General features: G+C 46.9%; 1 protein-coding gene across 3 annotated transcripts in view; it reads right to left on the reverse strand.

Moving 5' to 3' along the window:
* SLIT3 (slit guidance ligand 3) overlaps window positions 1-23,908 on the reverse strand; it is a 781,214-nt gene that overhangs the window by 238,957 nt on the left and 518,349 nt on the right. For all 3 annotated transcript variants that reach the window (XM_055554942.1, XM_055554941.1, XM_055554944.1), the window contains exon 5: window positions 7,804-7,875. In XM_055554942.1, the coding sequence (XP_055410917.1) occupies window positions 7,804-7,875 (72 nt within the window). The remainder of the gene's footprint in view (window positions 1-7,803; window positions 7,876-23,908) is intronic.

The raw sequence follows: 23,908 nt of genomic DNA on the forward strand, positions 1-23,908 counted from the left end.
AGGAGGCTAATTTGCCAGTTTATTTTACTATTGGCCTCGGTTCAGAGGATTAACTTTAATAAATCAACTGGTATTTATTGAGCACTTACATTGTTGGCCCTGGGAGCAGAAGGAGCAGAGTGCTCTTGGGGAGAATGTATCATATTGTACACACTCTTTGTGCACCTGTTGGTCTCCTTCTGTGATGGTGTGTCTCCAAACCAGGGGCTGTGCTTACTCATCTTTTTCTTTCCAGGACTTGCTCTGGATCTGGTGAGGGTAAGGGCTCCATGATGGTTTGTGGAAGGAGGAAGGGAAAAATGGAAGAGCTGTAAGAAAGAAGGAAGGAGGGGAGGAAGGAGTAAGGGAGGGGAGTGGAGGGGAGGGAGGAGGAAAGAGAGGGAGGAGGCAGGCAGGCGGGCTGCTGGGATTCTTTTCTTCAGACAGCTTATTTGGGTAGCACTTAGCATCCTGGGGTGCAGTCCAACTTCCTCCAGCGGCACCTCTGAACCTGACACACACAGCCAGGAATGCAAAGAAGGAGAGGCTAGGAACCCGCTGCACCTGGGGAAGGTGACGCATCGGCATCTGCTTGCCACCTGTGAGCAGATTTTCCCAATTCTCCCTTCCAAGAGGCAACAGGCTTCCATCAGGAGAGGCAGGCACCAGTCCTGTCCTCTGTCTCCACCCACTAAGCCCTGGTGACAGGCACTCGGTTCACTGTCCAGTCCGCCCCGTGGGCCTGCCAGCTTTCTCCAGGTTGCTGCCAGCTCTCTGCAGGTTGCTGCTGCCTCTTTAGGTCCACTTTGCCTGCTTGAATTCAGGACCATAAGCTTTCAACAAGTCTTCTCACTGGCCAGCCCGACTTCAGTCTCTGCTTCTCACCCTCCCCACTGACACCAGAGCTGTCTTTTTGAAATGAAATTCTGCTTATGCTGCTCATCTACTAGAACCTTTTCAGTGGCTCCCCCTTGCTGTTGCTGTACTGATCAGGCATTCAAGGTCCTCCCTGAACCCCACTCCTCCATATTCCGCCTCCCCTCCCTGCTATCCTCATCTCTCTTCACTGTTCCTCTTGCTCACTGTGCATCAGCCATGAATCTCTGACAAGACCCAACTCTTTCACACACTTCTGTCCCTTTGCACAGGTGGGTAATTTTTCATATGCTGTTCCTTCGGCCTGGAATGCCCTTCCCCCAGCTGAACTCCTACTCATCCTTCAAGACCCAACTCATGTCACTTCCTGAGTGAGGCCAGAATCAGGTCTGCTTCCCGCATCTTTGTTCTTACCTCCAACAGAGTCCTGGCCCCTGTCCTGAACCCACCGATTTACTAGTTTGCCTCCTCATCACACTGTGAGTTCTCTTTCTATAATATTATTTTCATATTAAGTATTTCAACAATTGTGCATGATTTCTTATATGGAGTAGGCCAACTGCAAACACTTGAAAAATGAAAGAACAAACACATTCATTTGATATATTTTTTGTCAATCTTTTTCTCTGCTATGACCTGTTTAGGCACTGGGGATTCCACAGTGATTGAGATGGGCAGGGTTCCCGTGTGCACATGTTCACTGTGTCTGACATCAGAGACAGGGTGACAAGTAGAGGAAGAAGATCATTTCAGAGGCCAGTGCATGCTCTTAAAAAATATAACTGGGTAGTAGGCTAGAGAGCAAGGGCAGTGGGGGCTGGAGAGCTGCTCCAGATGGGTAAAGTAAGGCCACTCTAGGAGGTGTGATGTCTGAGCTTAGACTTAAACCATCTGAAGGAGCCGACTGTGTGGAGTTCTGAGGGTTTAGCCTACCACAAAAAGGGAGCAGCAAGTGCAAAGGTCCAGTGCAGAAAGAAGCTCAGGCTGTGTGTGAGAAGCACCAGATGAGCGAGAGAGGACCCAGACAATGCAGTCTTGCAGGGCACGGCCAACAGCATGAACTCTGTACCAGGTGCAGCGATGAGTGAGCTGAGCTGAGATGAGCAGACAGAGATGCCACCAACCGATGGGCGGCCCCTGCCCCTCCCTCACCCTCACACAAGATTACTGCCTGCTCATGGGGCCGAGACAGCCCTCATTAATCTCAGGAAGCGGGAGGGCAGACTCGGGCAGTGCAGCAACTCAGACTAACTAGGGAACACAAAGGCTGCCTGCCCAGCTTTGTTTTGAAAGCGTCAATTCCAAATTCTGCTAGCTGGCAGAGACAGGGGTTATTGATTTTCTCTTCTGGAATGCATGTCCTACAGAGTGCTCGCAAATAGAAACTGAAAAACAGAGGAAAACATAACTGCTGAGAAAGATAGAGCAAGGGGACATTTTTAAAAAACAATCTATGCTGGTTTTGTCTTTTTCTTATTACGCTTTGTTGGATTGTGGCTTGTCATCTCTCTTTTTGTTCCAATTCATTTTCTCCCTTATTTCTATGTCTTATGATTCTCTCTCTCTCTTCTCTCTTTCCCCCCTCTTTTTCCTCCCTGGGTCTTCACTGATCCCTATCATGGTATTTGCATATTGAAGGCAGAGAACATTGGCATGTCAAATATTGGTCTCTCTACAGGTCGGTATGCCTGAATGCCTCTTTTGCCAGAGCAATCTAGCCATCTTATTATCTCTCTTTGTTTATTTATTTATTTATTGTGTGTTAAAGATGATTCTACTTTTAAAATTTTATTATTATTTTTTAAAACTTTTCATTGGAGTTTTTGAAGCGACTGAGCGCACAGGCACACACTTGTTTTATAATGGTATTGTGTTAGTTTCTACTGTACAGCAAGGCGAATCAGCTATACATATACATATATCCCCTCTTATTTCAATTTCCTCCACATTTAAGTCATCAGAGCACTGAGTAGCATCCCCCATGCTATACAACAGGTTCTCATTAGTTATCTTGGTATCAGAGTGAAAGTGTCAGTTGCTCTGTCATGTCTGACTGTTTGCAACTCCATGGACTGGAGCCTGCCAGACTCCTCTGTCCATGGAATTCTCCACGCCAGAATACTGGAGTGGGTAGCTGTTCCCTTCTCCAGGGGATCTTTCCATCCCAGGGATTGAACCCAGGTCTCGCCCATTGCAGGCAGATTCTTTACTGTCTAAGCCACCAGGGAAGCCCCTGCTGATCTTATTTACAAAGCAGAAATAGAGACACAGACATAGAGAACAACCTATGGATACCAAGGGGGAAGGGGAGGACGGGAGGAATTGGGAAGTTGGGACTGACATATATACACTGTTGATACTACGTATAAAATAGACAACTAATGAGAACCATTGTCTCTCTTTAAATAGAGAAGCTCTCCTCTCCCAGGCAGGCACTGTAGCAGGATCAGCCCATAAAACCAGCTTTGAGTAATTGCATAGAGGGATATCCCCAGCTAATCGCATTCTTTCTTTTCTCCAGAGAAGCAGGAAGCAAATCCGGGCTTCCTTCTGCTGCCTGGGTGGGGGCAGCACTAAACCCCCAGCACCTGCATGACACCGGTGCCTCCTCATCCCCACCAGGTTCAAACACTCCACGGCCCTTTCAGCTCTGATGAATCAGGCCTCTGCTTGCCAGCAGCCCCGTGGGTTACTTCCCTTCCTCTTTCTGCTGGTGGGGCTGAGTGGGGAGCAAGTTGGGTAGACAGAAATGTCCATGGACTGAGTCCAGAAGATGGGTGGGTGAGTACTAAGTGCAGAGGCCTAGGCCCAACGGGGTCTGCTGACTTTTACTAAATTAAATGCAACACACTCATTGAAACTTAGTTTTGTCATCTGGAAAATGGGGGTAACAGTCTCTTCCTTCTTGAAGGGGAATGTCAGGATAAGCGAAGAAAATCCACATCAAGACTACAAAATCATAAACCACAAATAGCCAATCCTTGATTTTCTCCTCTTAATAGTATCATGAATCGACAGCCTGATACTGCAATAATTTATCATCTCCTATTTTGCTTAAGTAATAGTAGAAGACTGTTACGTTCCCTGGCAGGTGGTTCTCAGATCAACGGCAGGGATATACATTCCCGAGGTTTAAAATTCGCTCTTTGTCACTCACAAGAGAGACAATCTACAACTGGGTGATTGAGGTGTGGCTGAGTAGGGTGTTCCCTTAACAGGTTTTATACAAACAATTTTTACAAACTGTCTCCTATTTCACATGTAGTGCTGCATATTTAAATGTACAACTACAGCCATCAACCTTTATTCAGATGCTTCCTTCTTGACCTTGCTCCACAGCTTGGGTCCTAGACCTTCAATTGCGTGCCTGCATGCGTGAGTGTTCGGTCATGTCCAACTCTTTGTGACCCCATGGGCTGTAGCCTGCCAGGCTTCTCTGTCCATGGGATTTCCCAGGCAAGAATACCAGAGTGGGTTGCTATTTCTCCAGGGGATCTTCCCGACTCAGAGATCGAAGCCGTGTCTCCTGCACCGGCAGGCAGGTTCTTTATCACTGTGCCACCTGGGAAGCCCCGTGCCTCTAATTACCTACACTTCATTTTCTCTTAAGACTAGAAGATGATTGAGTTTTATACCCTCTGAGTTAAACCAGAGATGCAGCTGTGACCACAGACCAAAGTCAGAGAACCAGCAGGAACAGGGTGGGAGGTCAAGTTCACGAATTTCCTAATGCACAAAAGATGCTCCGCCCACACCGTGGAAGACTTGACACTACTTTACACTCAACTCAGCATCTTCCAGCCTCGATCTTCCTCCTGATCTTTTGATCTCTGTGGAATAGGAGCTCCAAGAAGGCAGAGCCCACAGGTACATATCTTACTTCCTGTGTTTTTCCCTAGAACTGGCATTTAGTAGGAGCTCAGAAAACATCTGAGGCTGCATGTATGGATGACTATCAGAACTTGCCATCACTCTCTGTGTCATCTAAATATGGAACGTATCCTTTTCCTCTTCTTTTCCTCAGTCTAATAATTCACTGATTGCCAGCCCTGCTGCCTTGGTTCTCCCTGGCATCTTATTGTGGGACTCCTCCTTTCACTCCTGCCTGCGAGCCCTGACCCCCATGTTGGACCAGCCTCATCTCCACATCCGCTCTCCTTCTTCCACCTTCTCCTGTCCGAGGTTCCTCTTCCAGAGTGAATGTTTCCATCATGACCTCTTTCAGGTCGGAAGCTATCCACCTTCTCAGTACCTAGCTAAAGTGCATGCTCCTTGCAGGCAAGGCTCACCACCACCTGGCTCCACCTCTCTTTCTGACCTGCTCACCTATTATTCTGGCGCATAATCTCCCTACTCTGCACACAATATTTGCCCATTCACTCTGTGCATTCCAATCAGGATTCCAGGCTCAGTGCAAGTCTTTACAATTATAACCACACTACAGCGCTCGTTCTGACCTGATCACCTGTGACTCTGGCTCATGATCCCCCAACTCTCACGAGACGGCTCAGCTTGTGTCCCTTGACACCCAACTTGTATAGGCTTGCCTCCCCACTCTGCACACACCATTTGCCTGTGCGTTCTGTGAATTTCGTCGTCACTCTGTCTGGGCTCAGTGAAAAGCTTCACAATGACAACAACAACAGAAGACAGTGGTAACATTAGCTACAACTTTCTAAGCACCTTCCGAGTGCCAAGTAAAGTACTGTATTATATTCAAACACGTTATTCCATTCACCTTCACAAAAGCCCTGGAGGTGAAGTACAATTCTCATCCTCCTCTCACAGAGTAGAAATCAAGGCTCAGAGCGTCAAACGCTGTACCCTGGGGTCACAGAGTCAGTACGGGGAACAGCTGGGTATCAGGCACATGTCTAGCAGATAACCAGAGTCATGGTTCTATCCTTTAGGTGACACTGCCTAAAGCTAGTGTTCTTCTTCGAGCTCTGACAGTCCTTCGTAACGCATGGCCACTGGTCAGCTCATTTTCCTGTGGGCTGTTAAAACTCTTGATTTTCTCTCAGATGCATGCTTCTTGTCCCCAGTTACACCATAAGTCACCTGAGACCATGACTCATACTTCTGGGCCTTAGAGGTCCTGGTCCCCCAGAGCATGCTGACTGATCAGAAGCATTAAGTAATCAACCTCTTGCGCTTTGTTGGTTAATTCATCCTTTAAGCAGTGAGTTTATTTGCCTCCCCTGTTCCCCTAGACCCTTGCTGTTCAGGATGCACATCTGGGTGGAAAAGGAGGCCCTGTCCATAGTGCTTGAGTTTGCAGACTCTTAACACCTTCTGCTCCTGAGGCCTGTGTGAAATCAGAGACAGTACAGAGAACAGCAACAATAAACCCTCAAACCCCAGCAACTACTGAGGATGACTCTAAGAATGAATCACTTTCCTGAGAGTCAAAAATGTGCTTAGTAATTACACAGTCCTGCTTATCCATCACCATGATTTACTTTTATTAACTGGCTCATTTAAAAGTACAGCCATGACACAGGATAGATATATCCCTTTCTGTATGTAAGATGTTGACTGGGGGCTCAACAATCAGGAAGATGGTTGACTTTGAGTTAGTCACTGTTCTCTGGTCCTCAGTTTTCTCACTGACCTGGGAAATTTAGGGATCTGATCCTTTCCTGCTTTTCTGGGACGCTGTTCAACACCACCTCTTTTGTGCTCCATCTTGAGTCACAGTCTCCACAGTCTTTGTCTGCTCTTCCCAGCCCTTCTCTGATGCTGGGCAGATGAAGCAGTGGGCAGCCTCCTACCTGGAGCCCCTTGCACAGTCCTCTCTGGCCCTTGCCCCCTTCACTCCAGATGCCTGTGCCCTCTGGTGTGCTTCGCATATTAAACACCTAAAGCTTTCTGCTCAGTTCTCAGCAAGGGGAGGCAGATAGCCTATATTGGGAAGCCATCATCAGCTGCCTGGCACACCGAAGTCCCCGCAGTCCTTACAGGGAAACGTCAGCGCTACAGTAGTTTTGTTTTGTTTTGTTTTTTTTAATCTCCTTCAAGACTTTTCAAGTTGGAGACAAGCCTGTGCAGGAGGCCAGTGGGCAGAAGCGCCCCCTCTGTGCCCCTCTCCAAACTCAGGTTCTGAGCACATGGACTCAGGAGGGCAGGCAGAAAATTCCAAAGGCACACTCCTGGTGAAGGAAGGGCCCTGGAGCCATGATTAGCGGCAAACAGTGGGGGCCAGGCAAGAACCGACAAAAGCCATTTGGCAAGTTCAAAAGCAGGGTGATGGAACAGTTCTGCACCAGTTGCGGTAACGGGCAAGGGAATCCTAAAACGACACAGACCTGCCCATGCGCACGTGTGCACACAGACTCACGGGAGTGCAGAAAGGGTACACAGACCGGTCCACTACTTTTGAAACTTCCTATGAACCAATACTTACTTCAAAATAAAAAATGAAGAAAAGCCCCAAGCGCCTAGTGCAGTAGGTCTGGCTATGTCGCCCCAGGATCCTGGCACACAAGGCCTGATGCTCCCTCACAAGCTCCTACTTATTAACAGTGAGATCTTCACCATCAGGATCTTCAGCATCATCAAGGCTCCCACTTGCTGAACACTTACCACGTTGAGGCACTCAGCATGAAAAGCATTTCCTCATTTGCACCAACACCCCACCAGGTTATCACCCCCGTTTTACAGAAGGCAATGAGCTTGGGAGAAGCTGCATCGAGCCTCAGGCCACAGGGCTGCTGTGGAACAGGAGTGGGACTGGGGTCTGGGACTCTATATTGATGCTTGGGGCCGAATGATCGAAGAAGAGCTGCCTCGGCATTCTGGAAACCACTTCAGCACACCCCTCAATCTGTCCCAAAGGCAGCTGGCCGGAGGCAGCTCCAGGCGCGGGATGCTGCCTGCCTGTCCCGGTGCTCACCCCGCTTTTGCCCAGAGAGCCGTCTGCATCAAAGCAGCAGAAACATCACTTACAGGTTCTTCACGTCGGCGATGCCGCGGAACGCCTTCCTCGGGATTCCCAGGATCTGGTTTTCGCTCAGATCTCTAAACAAGAAGAGAAGAGGCACAGGCGTTAAGGACCCAGCCAGGCTTTATCTGCATCTCATTATGATAACAAAACCCCTCTGGTGGCTGCGTCTGCGGTCAGGAGTGTTTGGGGAACTGTTTAGTTTCAGGCCCCAGGCTGGGAGCAGCCCTCACATTGTTCTTCTGGTGACGGCCTTGCTGAAATGGTTCGCAGGCGGCAGGCTGCCTCCAGGGCGGGCTCTGTGGGTGGTCTCGCACCTCCAGGCCGCGAGCCAAGCGTGGGTTATTTGTTGCACACTGCACCCAATTCTGTTTTGCCACCTCCCAGAGATGACCCCTTCCTCCCCTCCCCCATTACGCCCCTCCCCCAGGGCAGGGTCAACCCCTCTCCCTCTCCCATCTTCTCAGGGACTCTCCTTTGTCATCTGAGATGGGAATGCAGCCTGGCCATCCGGATTTTCTGATGTTGGGGGAGATGCCATCTCCGCTTTTCTGGGGCTTCGGAGAGACTCGGGGTGGGGGGGCCTCCTGGATTGTCTTAGGGATAGGTATGATGGATTCAAGTTGCATTTCCACAAACCCACCCAAAATAGGGGTTCTACTGCACTTCATGTAGTATTTAGCAGCGTACCATGCTGTTTTGAGCAGGGAGGGGAAAGGGACAAAGTTCGGGTCTCAAAGCTGCTCAGAAACAAGTCTGTATCAGCGTCCTCTTTAAGAATCCCCAAAGCCTCAATTTCCTTTCCTGAGACCCATGCGTTTGTTTTGGTTCTCACGGCCTTCCAGTTTTCTTTTTTGCTGGACCAAATATATGCACCTGTTTTCATTCATACCCCAAAGCTTGCTTGGGGTCTTAGTGAGTAATCAAGCATATATTTGTGTATCAATCATGTCTATATATACAAATATGTATCTTCCTTATTTTGAAAAGAACACAATAACTTTCAGATATTAAGGTAAAAAATGTCCTACCCAGACACAACCACTGTTACCAATTAGGAGTAATATATATATATTTCACCAATATGATCTCATAGTATATAGTCTGCTATAACCCTTTTTTTCCCACTATATTGAGAACATCTGTTTCTGTCATTAACAGTATGCCAATGCCAACATTTCTTAATGGCCGTACATCGTCTGATTCTACAGATGGCTATGATCCTATGCTGTCAAGTATTTATTTATTTGTCATTTAAGGCAACCCTGGGATGAATTTTCCCAGTGCCCACACATTTTGAGGACACTTGTTTGGCTACCTCCTTGATATAAAGTCGTATGAGGAGATGTACTGGGTCACAGGGAAAAATGTCTTAAATTGCCATGCTGTCCTAGAGGCAGCTGGACATTCCCATGCTGATTTTCCATGGGCACCTAATCCAAAGCTATGCTGCTGCTGCTGCTGCTGCTGCTAAGTCGCTTCAGTCGTGTCTGACTCTGTGTGACCCCAGAGACGGCAGCCCACCAGGCTCCCCCGTCCCTGGGATTCTCAAGGCAAGAACACTGGAGTGGGTTGCCATTTCCTTCTCCAATGCATGAAAGTGAAAAGTGAAAGTGAAGTCGCTCAGTCGTGTCCGACCCCTAGCAACCCCATGGACTGCAGCCTTCCAGGCTCCTCCATCCATGGGATTTTCCAGGCAACAGTACTGGAGTGGGGTGCCATTGCCTTCTCCGAATCCAAAGCTATAGATGATTCCAAATATATTTGGAAAGAGAAGTCAGACCACCATCCTCCACTAAAACCTGGGCCCTCTAAATTAACCATTTTGCCAGGAGCAAGAGGAAACCTAGGAAGCAGGAGAGAGGTGTCCCTTTTCTGCTCTCATCCGCTGAGCTGAGTGGCCCTACTCTGAGCGGTGGGCCAAACTCAAGATCCATGGAGACATGGGCCACTATTAGGCCCTGAGGCCAGGTCTGGTGTTGGGGTCAGGTGCAGAGACAAATTCAGAGGGAAGTCTTGGGGCTGAGTAACAGGGTGCTCCCAGTCTCGAATCCAGTTTCCTCTGCCTGCAACTGATGTCAGTCAATTCAGATGCAGAGTGCGCCCCGCTGCAGGCTCCCCAGGCTGGGCCTGATTCAATGAGCAGGGCTCCAGCCTGCAGTCTGGGCGCTGAACAAAGCCCATGACAACAGCAGAGGTCAGGCAGTGTCACCAAGGCCACTCCCCTGCTCTCCATCAGCCTTCAAGAGAAGGGGGCCCAGGTCCTGTCATCCGACTCAGGCAATTTCCACCAGGCATCTGGGCTGAACCCGAGGCTCTGGCAGCCACAAAGGGCCCAGTCTTTTCTGCCAAGTGGAGGCTGGTCTCCAGGACAGCGAGCCCCTGCCCGCTTCTCTCTCAGGCTTGGCTGCTGGCTTTGGCCGCTCTGGGAAACCGCTCAGGCCACATTTTTGGCAAACAGCTAATGATCAAAATCAGGGGCAGGTAGAGGAAACAGGAGAGAGGTTTAGAATGGTCAGCTCTAAGCACACTTGAAACCCAGATGAAGTGGTACATAGTCCAATAATGCCTTCACCCTTTGGGTTTACTTACCCCGGTATACCGAACCAATAACAATTGTATGCGTATTCCGGTTTGCAGTACAGTGGGATGAAGAGAGGACAGTCTTATTTAAGCACAAAAATCTGGTGGAGGTGCCGGGCAATCTCCCACGAAAGTGGTCACACAAACAAAATCCTGCACTGGGATGGGACGGCTACATGGGTTTCCATTCACTTTTCTCTTGCTGTAAACACACCCGGTCTTGCTCCTACTTTCAGAAGCCCCATTTAAAGCACTGCTCTTGCCACCTCCTTGCCATGCCTTCCTCTTGCCACAATTTGAGCAAAACTGTAGATGGTAGGGAATTTATCTGTTCCCCCATGACAATCTGCTTGTAAATTTTATTAATTTTATTTTCCATGGAGCCTCTTTTCTCTGGCTACTGGTACCACTGCCATTTATCTGCAGGACTGTATATTGATTTTATAAATACCTCTAGTGGGCTGACAAACTGGCAGCTTTAATGGTGTTACTGATGGGGTGTGGAGGAGGGTTCAGGGCTGGGTGCTCCATTTTCGGTAACTGTCCCTTCACAATTATCTTGGGGCCTTTGTGAGGGTTCCTAATAGTGTGTTTATCTCAGCGTGATGCCAGAGCATGGAGCTATTGTTAAGTACTATCTTTGAGAGAGACAAGAGCCACCATTTTCGCCTGACACTTAGATAAAAATAACAAAGTCTATCCGGGGTGCTCAGAGCGTAGTTCTGGCCAGTTGCTTGTCGGGGGTTAGTGCTTCCCTCTTCCTGGAGAGATGCTCAAAAGTGGCCAGGGAAACAACCCTAGAGGAAAGGAAGAGGTTGGACTAGGGTGAGAGAGAATTGAGCTGGGGTTTTCTAGGGCAATAAAAGAAGATGACGGGTAGGAAAGGCTTTCTTGGTTGGAAAATGGGGCTACAGATTGGAATGCATTTTTAAATAATTAGGACTCAGAAAGGAGAACTGCATTAGCTAAAGTGCATTTTCCTGCTTCCAGAAAATGATTAACCAACTGATTATTCCATCCCAAAACACCAAACCAAAGAGGACTTATTAAGGAGACAGTAAGTCAAACAGGAGTTGGCAAGAACCAATAGATCCCCCTTCCAGCCAGCACTCCCCCCCGCCCCCGCGCCTTTTTAATTTACTAAAATGCTTTGGACACAGATTAACTTTCTTCGCAAATTTATTATTGTTTCATCTACCTTGAAACGGGAAATGCAGACACTTTGATAAATGGATTGAAAGGTTGTCTAGTTTCAGTGGCGCTTTTGAAATGCTTCCCGGGGCTCTCCCTGCAATGTCAGGCATGCTTTGTTCTCAGAGTAGCGGTGAATGACAGTCCCCACCTTCAGCCCACCCCTGCCTCCCCATGTTTACCAGGCAAGGCAAGACGCAGGAAAATGCTCTCCTCTCTGCTCCGGTGGGGACAAAGTGTTTGTCCTGATCACCTTCAAGCTACGAGGAAGTCCTGTCTGTGTTAAATGGCAGTTTATGGGGGCGGGGGAGATTCGCTCCTGGAGGCCCATCTCTAATTACTCCCAAGTTTCAGGCACGGTTTGGAAGCTCCCCAACCATGGGAAATTCTTGTGTCTGAAGTGATAGAGCCACTTATTAGCTGTATGATCACAAATACTACTGAAATGCTCCATGCCTCAGTTTCCCCTTATTGATCTCCTGCAGATTAACACTGAGGATGAAATGAGTTGGTGTGTGTATACTTTGCACAGTGCCTGGAACCCCGGAGGCATTCAGTGAAAGGCTGCATTTATTTCTTGAACTTTCCCCCATTCCGTCCTGGACTTACAGTGCTGAAAATGTCCCTTTTCACCAACCTCAGGACATAAGCCTACAACTCCGCAAAGAATAGAACACGTAAACATCGTTACTATTCTTTTCATAAAATCTGAGGGAGATCAAATTTCCTCTCGGGCTTTCCTGGTGATCCAGTGGTAAGAATCTGCCTGCCAATGCAGGGGACACAGGTTCCACCTCCAGTCCGTTAAGATTCCACATGCTGCAAGGCAAATAACCCTGAGCACTGCAACTACGGAAGCCCGTGTGCCCCGGGCCTGTGGTCCGCAGCAAGGGAAGGCGCCGCAGGGAGAAGCCTGCGCACTGAGCTAGAGGGTAGCCCTGGATCACCGCAACTAGAGAAAACCCAGCACAGCCAAGGGTAAAAATAAACAAATAAATGATTTAAAAACTTCCTCTCATCTATCATCTAGATAGCAGTATCCTTATTTGACTCTAGATTCTTTTGGATAAAACAGGAGCGTTTGATTCAGGAAGAAAGGAGTATCTTAGAGGGGGCTCTTTCAGAAGCAGATGCTTGCTCCAGTGATGGATTTAAAAAGTACTCCCGGGAGAGACAAATAAGGGATGGAGAAAATTGGATGGAGAAGGAAATACAGGACAGTCAGGTAAAGTGCTGGCTTTGGCCCAATGCCCTGGGAGCTCCAGTCTCTAACCAAGGGTGCTGGGTCTTCATAGCCCAGCATTAGACAGTCCTTGTTCGACCACCCAGGAGAAATGTGAATTCCCTGGTTTGCCTGCTGTCTGTAGGTCTGGGTGAAGGGACTTCAGCAGCTCAAGGACAGACTGCTGAAGAAGTTCCCAGCCATGAGGTTCAGCAGCAAAGTCCGAAGAAGCAGGAGATGGGAGCTGATGTTGGTAAAGGGAACCCAAGGGATTCAAACCAAAGCACTTGATATGAAGGCTTCAACGTTAGTTTTTCTAAATCAGGAAGTTCTCAGAAGATTTAAAAAATCACCCCAAGATGACATATCCAGGATCAGGGGTCAAGAGGCCATGAGGGGAAGCTAATTGAGAAAAAAAAAAAAACAAAAAACTGCAGCAACCCAATCTGGCACCTTCGTTGTCTATTTCCTCAAACCCTTTGCACTGAGACCAATCAAAGGCCTTTTTAGTAACGTAAAAAAAAAAAAAAAAATATATATATATATATCTCTCCATATATCCATCTACTCTTGATTAGCCAAACTAAAAGAGGGTATGATCTAAAAGCATTTATATTTAGAACCTTCATTGGACTGGGGGTCAGGATTCTCTTTGGCCCAAGACTGTACTAAAATTACTTTCCTAGTCACTCACACTGCCTAGCAGAAAGAAATAGTCCATTGGTGTAGTAGGTATCAACCCAAACTCATTTCATTTCTGACGGATAATCCATGAATCTAAAATTTCTTGGACTCTCAATGTTATCATCCTGTACAAAGCTGAACCTTCCTCCCTTACCCCCAACTCCTAAAATATAGTAAATGTGATGCATCACTCTGCTCTAGGAACTAAAGAGAGAGGTTCTGCTTTGCTTACCTTGTTTTATACAGCAGGAGGGACAAATATGCAGGAAAAATTATTCCCTGGGGATTTTTACAATGTGGGCTTCAGGGGGGATTCATCTTAAAAGGTAAATCTCTTGTGCAGGCAATTTATCTTAATAAGCAAGATTATACATTTGCAGTTGGGTCACTGTCAAAATCAAATGAGCCCCAAACATAGGTCCCAGCTAAGATGGAGAAACAGTGGAAACAGTGGAAACAGTGTTTCACAGACTTTATTTTGGGGAGCTCCAAAATCACTGCAGATGGTGACTGCTGCCATGAAATTAAAAGACACTTGCCCCTTGGAAGGAAAGTTATGATCAACCTAGCGAGCATATTAAAAGGCAGAGACATTACTTTGCCAACAAAGGTCTGTCTAGTCAAAGCTATGGTTTTTCTAGTAGTCTTGTATGGATGTGAGAGTTGGACTATAAAGAAAGCTGAGCATTGAAGAATTGATGCTTTTGAACTGTGGTGTTGGAGAAGACTCTTGAGAGTCCCTTGGACTGCAAGGAGATCCAACCAGTCCATCCTAAAGGAAATCAGTCCTGAATAATCACTGGAGGGACTAATGCTGAAACTCCAATACTTTGGCCAGCTGATGCGAAGAACTGACTCATTTGAAAAGACCCTAATGCTGGGAAAGACTGAAGGCAGGAGGAGAAGGGGACAACAGAGGACGAGATGGTTGGATGGCATCACTGATTCAAGGGACATGAGTTTAAGTAAACTCCGGGAGTTGGTGATGGACAGGGAGGCCTGGCGTGCTGCAGTCCCTGGGGTCGCAACGAGTTGGACACCACTGAGCAACTAAACTGAACTGACCAAGTCCTGATAGGTCCAGCTGAGTGTCTGTCAATAGCATTCTTTGTCTGAGGGAGGTTACAGTAGAATACCCGAATCGTTTCCTGAAGGAAACGCCACCGATCTCAGAGATCCAGAGACTCAAAGTATCAATGGGGGACCATCGCCACCTCCCCAACAACAACGATTTCCCACGGCTGCAGCTGGGTTTCTGATATTTCACTGCAGCAGGGTTGACATTGCCTGCTCCCTTTATGTTAAAAAGTTACAGAATGAAGCACTTCAATAAGAGTTCCTTCCTTTCTGCCTTCTCTGGACAAGCTCCTTAGAAAAGTTCTAGCATTCAGATACTTAAGATTGGTGGGGATTAAATGACTGTTCAGGTTTTTACTCCACTCAACAGAAAGTGAGTTGAGCACCTACTGTGCGCTGCACTACTGAGACCCAGAAGTGAACAGAACCAGGTTTCTCTTCTCCTGGAATGTGCATCTTATTGATCACAGATACAAATAAACAGACTCCTTCATATATATGAATATAAAAACCTAGACACTTCAAAACATAAGAGCTGCAATTTCACTGTTTTCTTTTTTTCCTTTTCAACAAGTAGAAAGCCTGTATCTAAATCCACACTGTAAGATTGTTGCTAACCACCAAGGAAAATAATTCACAGTTTTGTTTTCCTCAAAATTCAAAATCTTTTTAGGTTTTAGGGGGGGAAAAAGGGAAAGATGCCAATCTGAACTGGGACTTGCAGAGATGCAGATTTGTTTAATCAAGTACTTTGGATTTGTCTTTTAAAGTGGACAGTTGGGTAAAAATCAGGATAGTTTGAAAATGTTATTAACAGGGCAGCTGTCCCCACACTGGGGCTCACTGCCTACCTGATCAGAATTTACTGATGATGCTTTGAAAAAATATATGGATCCCTGTATTTAAAAATAATGTAGATATGATGATAGTATTATGTTTTCAATGTTTTGTATGTGTTATTTTTTTTCTTTCACTTATGTCTTTATCTTTGAGAGATACATACTGAAATAATTAAGGATGAAATGATAATGTCTGAGTTTTACTTCAAAACAATATAGGAGAGGAAGAACTGAGTAGAGAGACTGATAAAACAAGATTGGCCATGAGTTAATACTTATTAGAGCTCAGTGATGGGTATTAAGGGGGTTTGTTTATAATCCATGCTTGACTTTTACACAAGGGTAAAATTTTCCATTATAAAAAAAAAAAATTTAAGACCGATTCCTGGGACCCATCCCAGATCTACTGAATCAAAAGCCTTGAGGATGATTTCTGGACACTTTGAACAAGTTTATGAACATGGGTAGGATAATTAGTGTATCTGATTAGGTGCCAAGTTCATATTCTAGCTGTGTGTCTTTAAGAGTATTAATTCAATCCTTTAAGCTTCAATTTGTACTTCTTTGAAATTATGATAAGCATCATAGATAATGGACAAGCAAGTGCTGTCTATATTCTAGGCAGGATATAAATGCAAATCACTATCTTTATTTTATCAGCATGGAGTTAACAGAGCATCCTACTTCTTTACATATCTAGTCTGCTTAGGGAAAATCTTGGGTTCAAGATGCAAAGGAGTTTGTAGGCTTGCTGGTGTTGGGCAAAATGATCATGGGATAGGTAGGTAGATGGGTAGGTATGTAGCTAGATTGATCAATAGATAGATGGGTGGATGGGTAGGAGGGTAGATGGATGGATGGATGGATGGGTATGTGGGTAGATGGACGGATGGATGGATGGGTATGTGGGTAGATGGACGGATGGATGGATGGGTAGGTAGGTTGGTAGATAGGTAGATAGATGGTAGATAGACAGATGGATAGATAGGTAGGTAAGTAGATGAAAGGAGGGTTGAATGGATGGGTAGGTAAATGGATAGGTAATAGATGGATAGATGGAGGGAGAGTGTCTCCTCACAGGAGGAGGCTGCGGCAGGTAGAGTGACAACGTCTAACCTGTATCTTAGAAATCCACTCAGGGGCCCAGTTTGGAGGCTGACCCAGAAGGGACTAAGAGTCCCTGGGTGACTCCACCTCTCCCCAGGATCCCAGAGGTGCGGCAGAGGCAAACCAAGTACTTTGTCCCTCCCAAACCCTCAGGTGAGTGAGACAGGACATTCCTGGGGGAGCCTCACAGATGAGGAATTTCCCACAGATTTCTAAGAGAGCTGCAATCTAAGAGAGAAGTCACTGGAGGGCAGGGAGTGAGCAGAAGGGCACGGCCAGGCTGGGAGGCAGATCTAGAGCCACGACGGCCGACGCAGGCCTGGTGTTTGAGCACAGTGGAACTCAAGGACCCTCTGAGGGGCCGAGGGCTATAAGCTGCTACAAAAGCCTGCAAATGGAATTGGGGCTCTTGGTTTGCTCTGAGTAGTAGAGGCACCCTTTCTCTTTCTTGGCTGATGTTCTAGAGACCACAGACTAATGTATTCAGGTTTCCCAGGTTAAAGCAAATAAGTAAAGCAAAAGATTGTTATGGACAATCATAACAGTGAGGAGGTAGGCTGGGGGAATGCAGGGCCCATTTAAATTAATTTCCCCCAAGTCAAAACCAAATTATTCTCTGTGCTTGCCAACAGAACACTCCAAGGACTGAAGGGTGCCGAGGCCAGTATCCTTCCAAAGAAAGTGAAAGTATTAGCTCAGCTGTGTCCAACTCTTTGTGACCCGCTGGACTGTAATCCTCTGTCCATGGACTTCTCTAGGCAAGAATTCTGGAGTGGTTGCCATTCCTTTCTCCAGGGGATCTTTCCGACCCAGGGATCAAACTCAGGTCTCCTGCATTGCAGGCACATTTTTTACTGCCTGAGCTACCAGGGGAGCCTGGCCCTTCAGAGAAGACCTGCTAATTCCAGGGCAGTTCTGTCTTATCCAAGTGTCATATGAGCCTCTAGTGCAACTACACTTCCTCAGGGACGTCTCTGGCACTCCAGCGGGTAAAGCATCGCCTTCCAGGGCAGGGGTGCAGGTTTGATCCCTAGTCAGGGAACTAAGATCCCATATGCTTCAAGGCCACAAAAAACCAAAACATAAAAGAGAAACTACATTGTAATCAACTCAGCAAAGACTTTAAAAATGGTTCACATTAAAAAAAAAACTTAAAAAATATTTCTCTTAGCTGCATCAAAAGCAATCAGTTGAGATGAATATTAATAAAGTATTTCACTTAACCTGACATATCCAAGACATAATCATTTCAATATGAAAATAAATTAGTGAGATACTGTACATTCGTTTTTCATACCAAGTCTCTGGAATCTGTGTATTTTAAATCCATGTCAATTCGAGCCAGCCATCCCATAAGTGACTGATGGCTGCATGTGGCTGATGCCTATTGTATCAGTCTGTTCTAGGGCAAAGCTAGGAGCTGCATGCTAGAGTGATGTGTCCACTCATTGCCAAGAGAGAAAGAGCCTTCCATGTAGGAGTCAATCTAAAGGAGCCCAATGGAGGGTTGCTGGGTGGTGAGGGGAGGTTGAGTTATCAATGGGAAATGTGGAAAGGAGCCAGTCAAGATAGAAACCTCTGGATTCAGGGAAGCAAGTCATGAGTTGAAATATTCCAGTCATTCAATCATCCCTTCTAGGAGCAGAGAACCTCCTTCCAGTCGTGGGGTTTAATTACCTTTCCCAACCACTACCCTTCTAGGGCTGGAAGGATAAAACTAACACTTCCAGTCCAAATAGAAGCTTTCTTCATTGAACTGTCATACGTAGCTCCAACCAAGGCTCTTTGTGCTCATGATGTAGCATTATAACTGATTGATCATCTCCAGATAGTGGTGCAGAGGCTTAGCTTCTCAACAGTTTACTAATCCCTGGGATTATCACAATTTACCGACAAAACAGTTACTTCGGTGTGATTGGGGAGCTCTTATTGTCAGCCAAATTGAGCCTTCTGTTCTGGCCTTCCTCGTGTCACTGAATGATCAAGGAAATATTACCAGGATTCCAATTACTGGCATCTGACTTGAGTTTATGCGTTCATCACCAACGAACACTTCAGGCAGTAAAACTGTGATCAGGTATTCTTATATCATGTGCAAAAACCTGGTGCTGAAAATAATCTGACTATAATGACCTAATGATGTTAGTCGTTCAGTTGTATCTCACTCCTTGCAACCCCATGGACTGTAGCCTGCTAGGCTCCTCCACCCATGGAATTCTCCAGGCAGGAATACTGGAGTGGGTAGCCATCCCATTCTCCAGGGGATCTTCCCAATCCAGGGACTGAACCTGGGTCTCCTGTACTGCAGGCAGATTCTTTACCGTCTGAGCTACTGTACCTGAGATAGTCCCTTGCCAACTTTTTTCCATTCAATGAAATGTTTTGGTTTGATTTGTCAATCTTGGCTGGGGTGGGAAGAGCGGTCCACTTGGTTCAAAAAGATGGAGACTGGTGTTTTCTAATTTTCCTTTGTTTGAAGCTGTGCATCTGCCCAATGGAGTTTGGGAAAGGGAGCCCATTTCTGTGCAATCCATCCTCCTCTCCGTGAGACATGCTGTTCCCACCCCCTCCTTCCCCTCCGCCCCTCTCTCTTGGCAGCCCTCCGAGGCTTTCATCCCTAATTTGATTGTTGTAGCTGACACTGTCAATCTGAAATCCAGTAGCATGTCTAATGCTGGCTGGAGAAGGGGAATGCAGGAGGAGTTGAGGGGGAGGCAAATTCATCTTGCGAAGTAGCTTTATGTAAATCGATCCTTTGGCCGAACGCTGGAGCCAAGCATTTGCTGATTAATTGGAGAAGCGTCCTTGTTCCTGAGTCTTCTTTAGAGCGATGGCAGAAATTGAGTCTGCTCTTCTTCACAAAGACATTCCCACGCCAAAAAGCCTTTGCAATTAGGAGATGAAACCTTGGGAGTGAGGGGGAGGTGGCAGGGGTGGGGGGAACGCTTATGGAATTGTTCTGAAATGAAGTGCGTGCACTAGGTCTGCTTCGTGATCAATTGCTGACCTGAGTACCCTCGTTTGCCTCCCAGACGGTGGCCTGACAGCCTAAGTTCTGAGGCAGAACACCCCATAGGTGAAGATCTGCTTGTGCAATAATTAGCAAAAACCAAGAGGGTGGCTCGTGTGTCTTCTACATGTGTTTTTCTTGTGGATTCCAAATATATCTGTTCAGTTACTGCTCAGATCCATTTCTGTTGGTGTCAAGAAGGAGGGAGTGAATCTGTGATTGATCCAATCCCTCTTTCATACCTTCTAAACTTTTCTGGAAAAAGAAAGCCCCAGCAAGATGTTACCTCATCCTCCAATGTGATCCTTTTAACTCTGTCCTGGAGCACTGTCTGGGGCTTCCTAGGTGGCCTGCCAATGCAGGAGACGCAAGAGATGTAGGTTCGATCCCTGGGTCAGGAAGATCTCCTGGAGGAGAGCATGGCTACGCACTCCAGTATTCTTACCTGGAGAATCCCACAGACAGAGGAGCCTGGGGCTACAGTCCATAGAGTTGGAAGAGTCAGACATAACTGAAGCGACTAAGCGTGGACATGCATGCAGGGCATTGTTTAACTTGCCTATACCAAACCTTCTCTACCCCATCGATGATGTTTATACTGGAATGTGCCTTCAGAAACTCGGCCTCGCTCCAGAGAGACACAAAGCCTTCAGGACATTTGATATAGAAGAGAAAAGCAGGAGTAACATTTGTTCCTATGTAGATTTGATGTTGGTACATAGTAGAAAACCTCAAGAGATGATTGATATTTGGTCTCGGTTGCAGAGTACTCATTTAAAATACTGAATTATGTGCAAACTACATTTTACATAGCCATGTATCTCAAATAGTTCCCATTTGTGTTCTCTTCCATTAGAGGTCGTTTCTATGTAAAACCATCAAAATTGCCTTTATAGGTCATGTCCATTTGAGGGCCTCTAAACCCTTCAGTTCAGACGGTAAAGCGTCTGCCTGCAATGCGGGAGACCTGGGTTCAATCCCTGGGTGGGGAAGATCCCCTGGAGAAGGAAATGGCAACCCACTCCAGTGTTCTTGCCTGGAGAATCCCATGGATGGAGGAGCCTGGGGGGCTACAGTCCATGGGGTCACAAAGAGTCGGACACGACAGAGCGACTTCACTCACTCACTCACTCATACCAAAAAGCTAATGACAAATGAGCAGCCTGCACACAGGTTAAGTGAGCGTGGATCTGGAAAGATTGCTTATGACTGCTAACCCACGTGCTGATGAGAGGTGGAGCTGGCCAGGTCACATGGTCTCTGCTACTGACCCCTCACTAAGTTATCGGCTTCATGTGGCCCAGGACTTCTGCTGAGCATGAGGCCTGATGCATAGCTTAAAAAATACCTGTCAAATGGATAAAAGAAAAAGCTAAAAAGATTTCATGGCATTACCTGGTCCAAGGGTGATTGAGAATAAACCTCCAGCTATGAGGAATTTTTTTTATCCAAGTCCAGGTTGTCCATTTAAATTAGAAAGAGCTCTGGACTCTTCCTTGACCCTTCCGCCTCTCCCTTCCTGATGGAGTATCATGTGTGTGAACTGATACAGTTAAAATAAGCTTGCATCCTATGGAGTCACAGATAAAGTGTCCAATTCAGAAGGGTTTAGTGAGCTGCGCTGAAGAGTGGGAATGAGCAGTTATATGGGAAGATAGGCTATGCAGATGAATAATTAGCCTTTGGGGGACAGAGTTTAAACCTGGCCTGAGAGGGTACAGCAGTTTTGGAAAATGGATTTGATCTGGAAAGGGGCTGTGTGCCTGACAATCTTTCATCTCCCCATTTCTTATTTCTGGCACTCGTGAAGACTAAGATGATATAAGACAATGAAACTCCAGCTAGAGAAGGAGACACTTTGAGCATCAAGTGGCAGGAGATGTCAGAAGGGGATGACTGGCAGCGAGGAAGTGTTGATTATCTTTGTGATAATCTGCTCTGTGATCAATCTCCTCACCACCAAATTGTCTGAAAGATCTGGAAATCCTCACGGAGGCTGAGGATTAGCAGAAGCCAAGTCGGGGGTGAGAGCAGAGGAAGCGGAGGTGGGAAGGAGAGGGGCAACCTGGAGTGAGACGTGACTGTGTTCGGGGAGCAGCTGAAGCCCCTTTCCCATGTCTATCCCTTGTAACCTTAAATGTTCAACTTGATGATGAGGAAGGATTCTTTGAACACATTCTCCTCTGCATGCTCTGGGGGCTTTCCTGATGACTCAGATGGTAAAGAAGCCGTCTGCAATGAGAGACCTGGGTTCAACCCCTGGGTTGGGAAGATCCCCTGGAGCAGGGCACAGCAACCCACTCCAGTCTTCTTGCCTGGAGAATCCCCATGGACAGAGGAGCCTGGCGGGCTACAGTCTACGGGGTCAAAAAGGGTCGACACGAATGAGCAACTAAGCACAGCACACTGGAGGCTTTGTGTGCGCTGCAGCCTAAGACTAACATTTTATGGCTGAACAATTTCCCCTTAAGGGGATAGAGCACGGGGGTACCCCCTGTGACCCATCTTGTCTTCTTTTTCTTTTTAAAATATTCATTTACTTTTGCCTGTGCTGGGTCTTCGTTGCTGCACAGACTTTTTCTCTGGCTGTGGCAACTGGGGGCCACGCTCCAGTTGTGCTTGGGCTTCTCATTGTGGTGGGTTCTCTTGTTGCAGAGCATGGGATCTAGGTGTGGTGCATGGGCTCAGTTGCTCCATGGCATGCGTATTTTCCTGTATTAGGGACTGAACCCATGTCTCCTGGATCAGCAGGCAGATTCTTTACCACTGAACCACCAGGGAAGCCCCATCCTGTCTTCTTAAAGACCTAGGAGGTGGCAGGGGCTGCAGCTGGCTCTGCCTTAAGCTGCAGCTGCCTAGAGGTTGGAATTTGGAATTCAGCACTGCAGCTCAAGGATACATGGCTTGTATATGCCTGTTCTTTCTTGTAACTTTTCAGAACCCCATCAAACAAGTGAAATCTCGACAGTGAAGGTGAGATGCCATCCTGGGGGCCATCTGCCGATAAAATCAATGTGGTTTCAGAAAGGCTCAAAATTATCTCCTGCAGGAGCAGGAAAAGCAATTCAGTAAGAGCTCAGCACTCTGGGTTGCGAAGCCAGCTCTGGAAACCGTGTTGGATGGAGTCTACAGCAGTTTAAGGCATTTGCCTATGCTAATTCTATACAAGGACATTTCTCATCATGACCCCTGTGCTATTTATTGTTCCACTCAAAGCAATTACAGTTATTGCTAATAACTCACACCTGTGGGTGTCCCGGTATTGACGAAAGCAGAACAGATGCTGTTCTCTGGCTTATTTATGTAAAAATGGATGCAGTTCAATAGATTTACACCAAGTTTGAAGTTAACACTAATATTTAATCCCAGACCTGCTTCTGGCTATTTAGCTTGAAAGGCACCAGATGAGGGATGCGAGCGAGGAGAGAGCCCAGTGAACCGCAAAGATGAAATTAATTTGTGCCGAGCGTGAGACTGCCGCCACTAGTCTCATGCCAGATGCAACAACCTCTCCTGTCCCAGGCGAAGAGGACAGGATCTCCATGGTAAGAGGTGGGGCAGGGAGAAGGGAGAGAGGGGACACATCTCCCTGGCCCCTCTGAGACTGTGCATTGATTGCAGCCTGAGTTATACTTTTCCGGACAATCAACTCCATTCCCTGCATATCTGAGCCCAGAAGTCCTGCATACAGTCAAGGCCCCAGGAGACAGTGAAGTACTATATCAAACGCATGGCTCAGGAGCCTGGAAGACGCTGGAGTGAATACCAGCTTTGCCTCTGGCTAGCTCTGTGACTTTGTATGAGTAATTACCTTGTCTGAGCCTCAGTCTCCTCATCTATAAAATGGGCATGATGAAAACACTTGTGTCAGGGGATTATTACAAAATGGATAATGAGTTCAGAGCATTTTTCATGTTATGTGGCTCATCATAAGCACTTAAGAAGTATTCATCATTATGAGTGCTGCCTACATCTGTTCAAGTCTTCCATCAAACACTCTGAATAGAAGACAAGAAAATCCCTGCCTCTCTGTCCCAGAAAATATGACATAGAAACTCTAAAATTGTAAAACAGCAACTCAAGGTCAAGTTTAATATCAAAGGAAGCAAAATTGGGTTCCACTCAGCCTGCTGTGTCTCAAAGCTTCTGCATGTCCTGCAGGGAGACTTGACCTCTTGGAATCTCCCAGGCTCCCCTGAGGATGGAGAGGGTGGGTGGGGTACAGAGAGAGACACATAAGTTAAAGCTGCACAACTCTCTAACCCCTGCGGAAGCTGGCTGGACACGGTCTGCAGTCCCTGCCGTGCTGGGGAGAAGGCAGCAGGAGACTTCTATCAAGAAGGAGAAGAAGGGCAGCCAGAAGGCAGCTGGTGCTCCAGCAGGGAGGAGCAGGGAGA

This window comes from Bubalus kerabau, chromosome 18, assembly GCF_029407905.1.
Source record: "Bubalus kerabau isolate K-KA32 ecotype Philippines breed swamp buffalo chromosome 18, PCC_UOA_SB_1v2, whole genome shotgun sequence".
In the NCBI taxonomy this organism is placed as follows: Eukaryota; Metazoa; Chordata; class Mammalia; order Artiodactyla; family Bovidae; genus Bubalus; species Bubalus kerabau.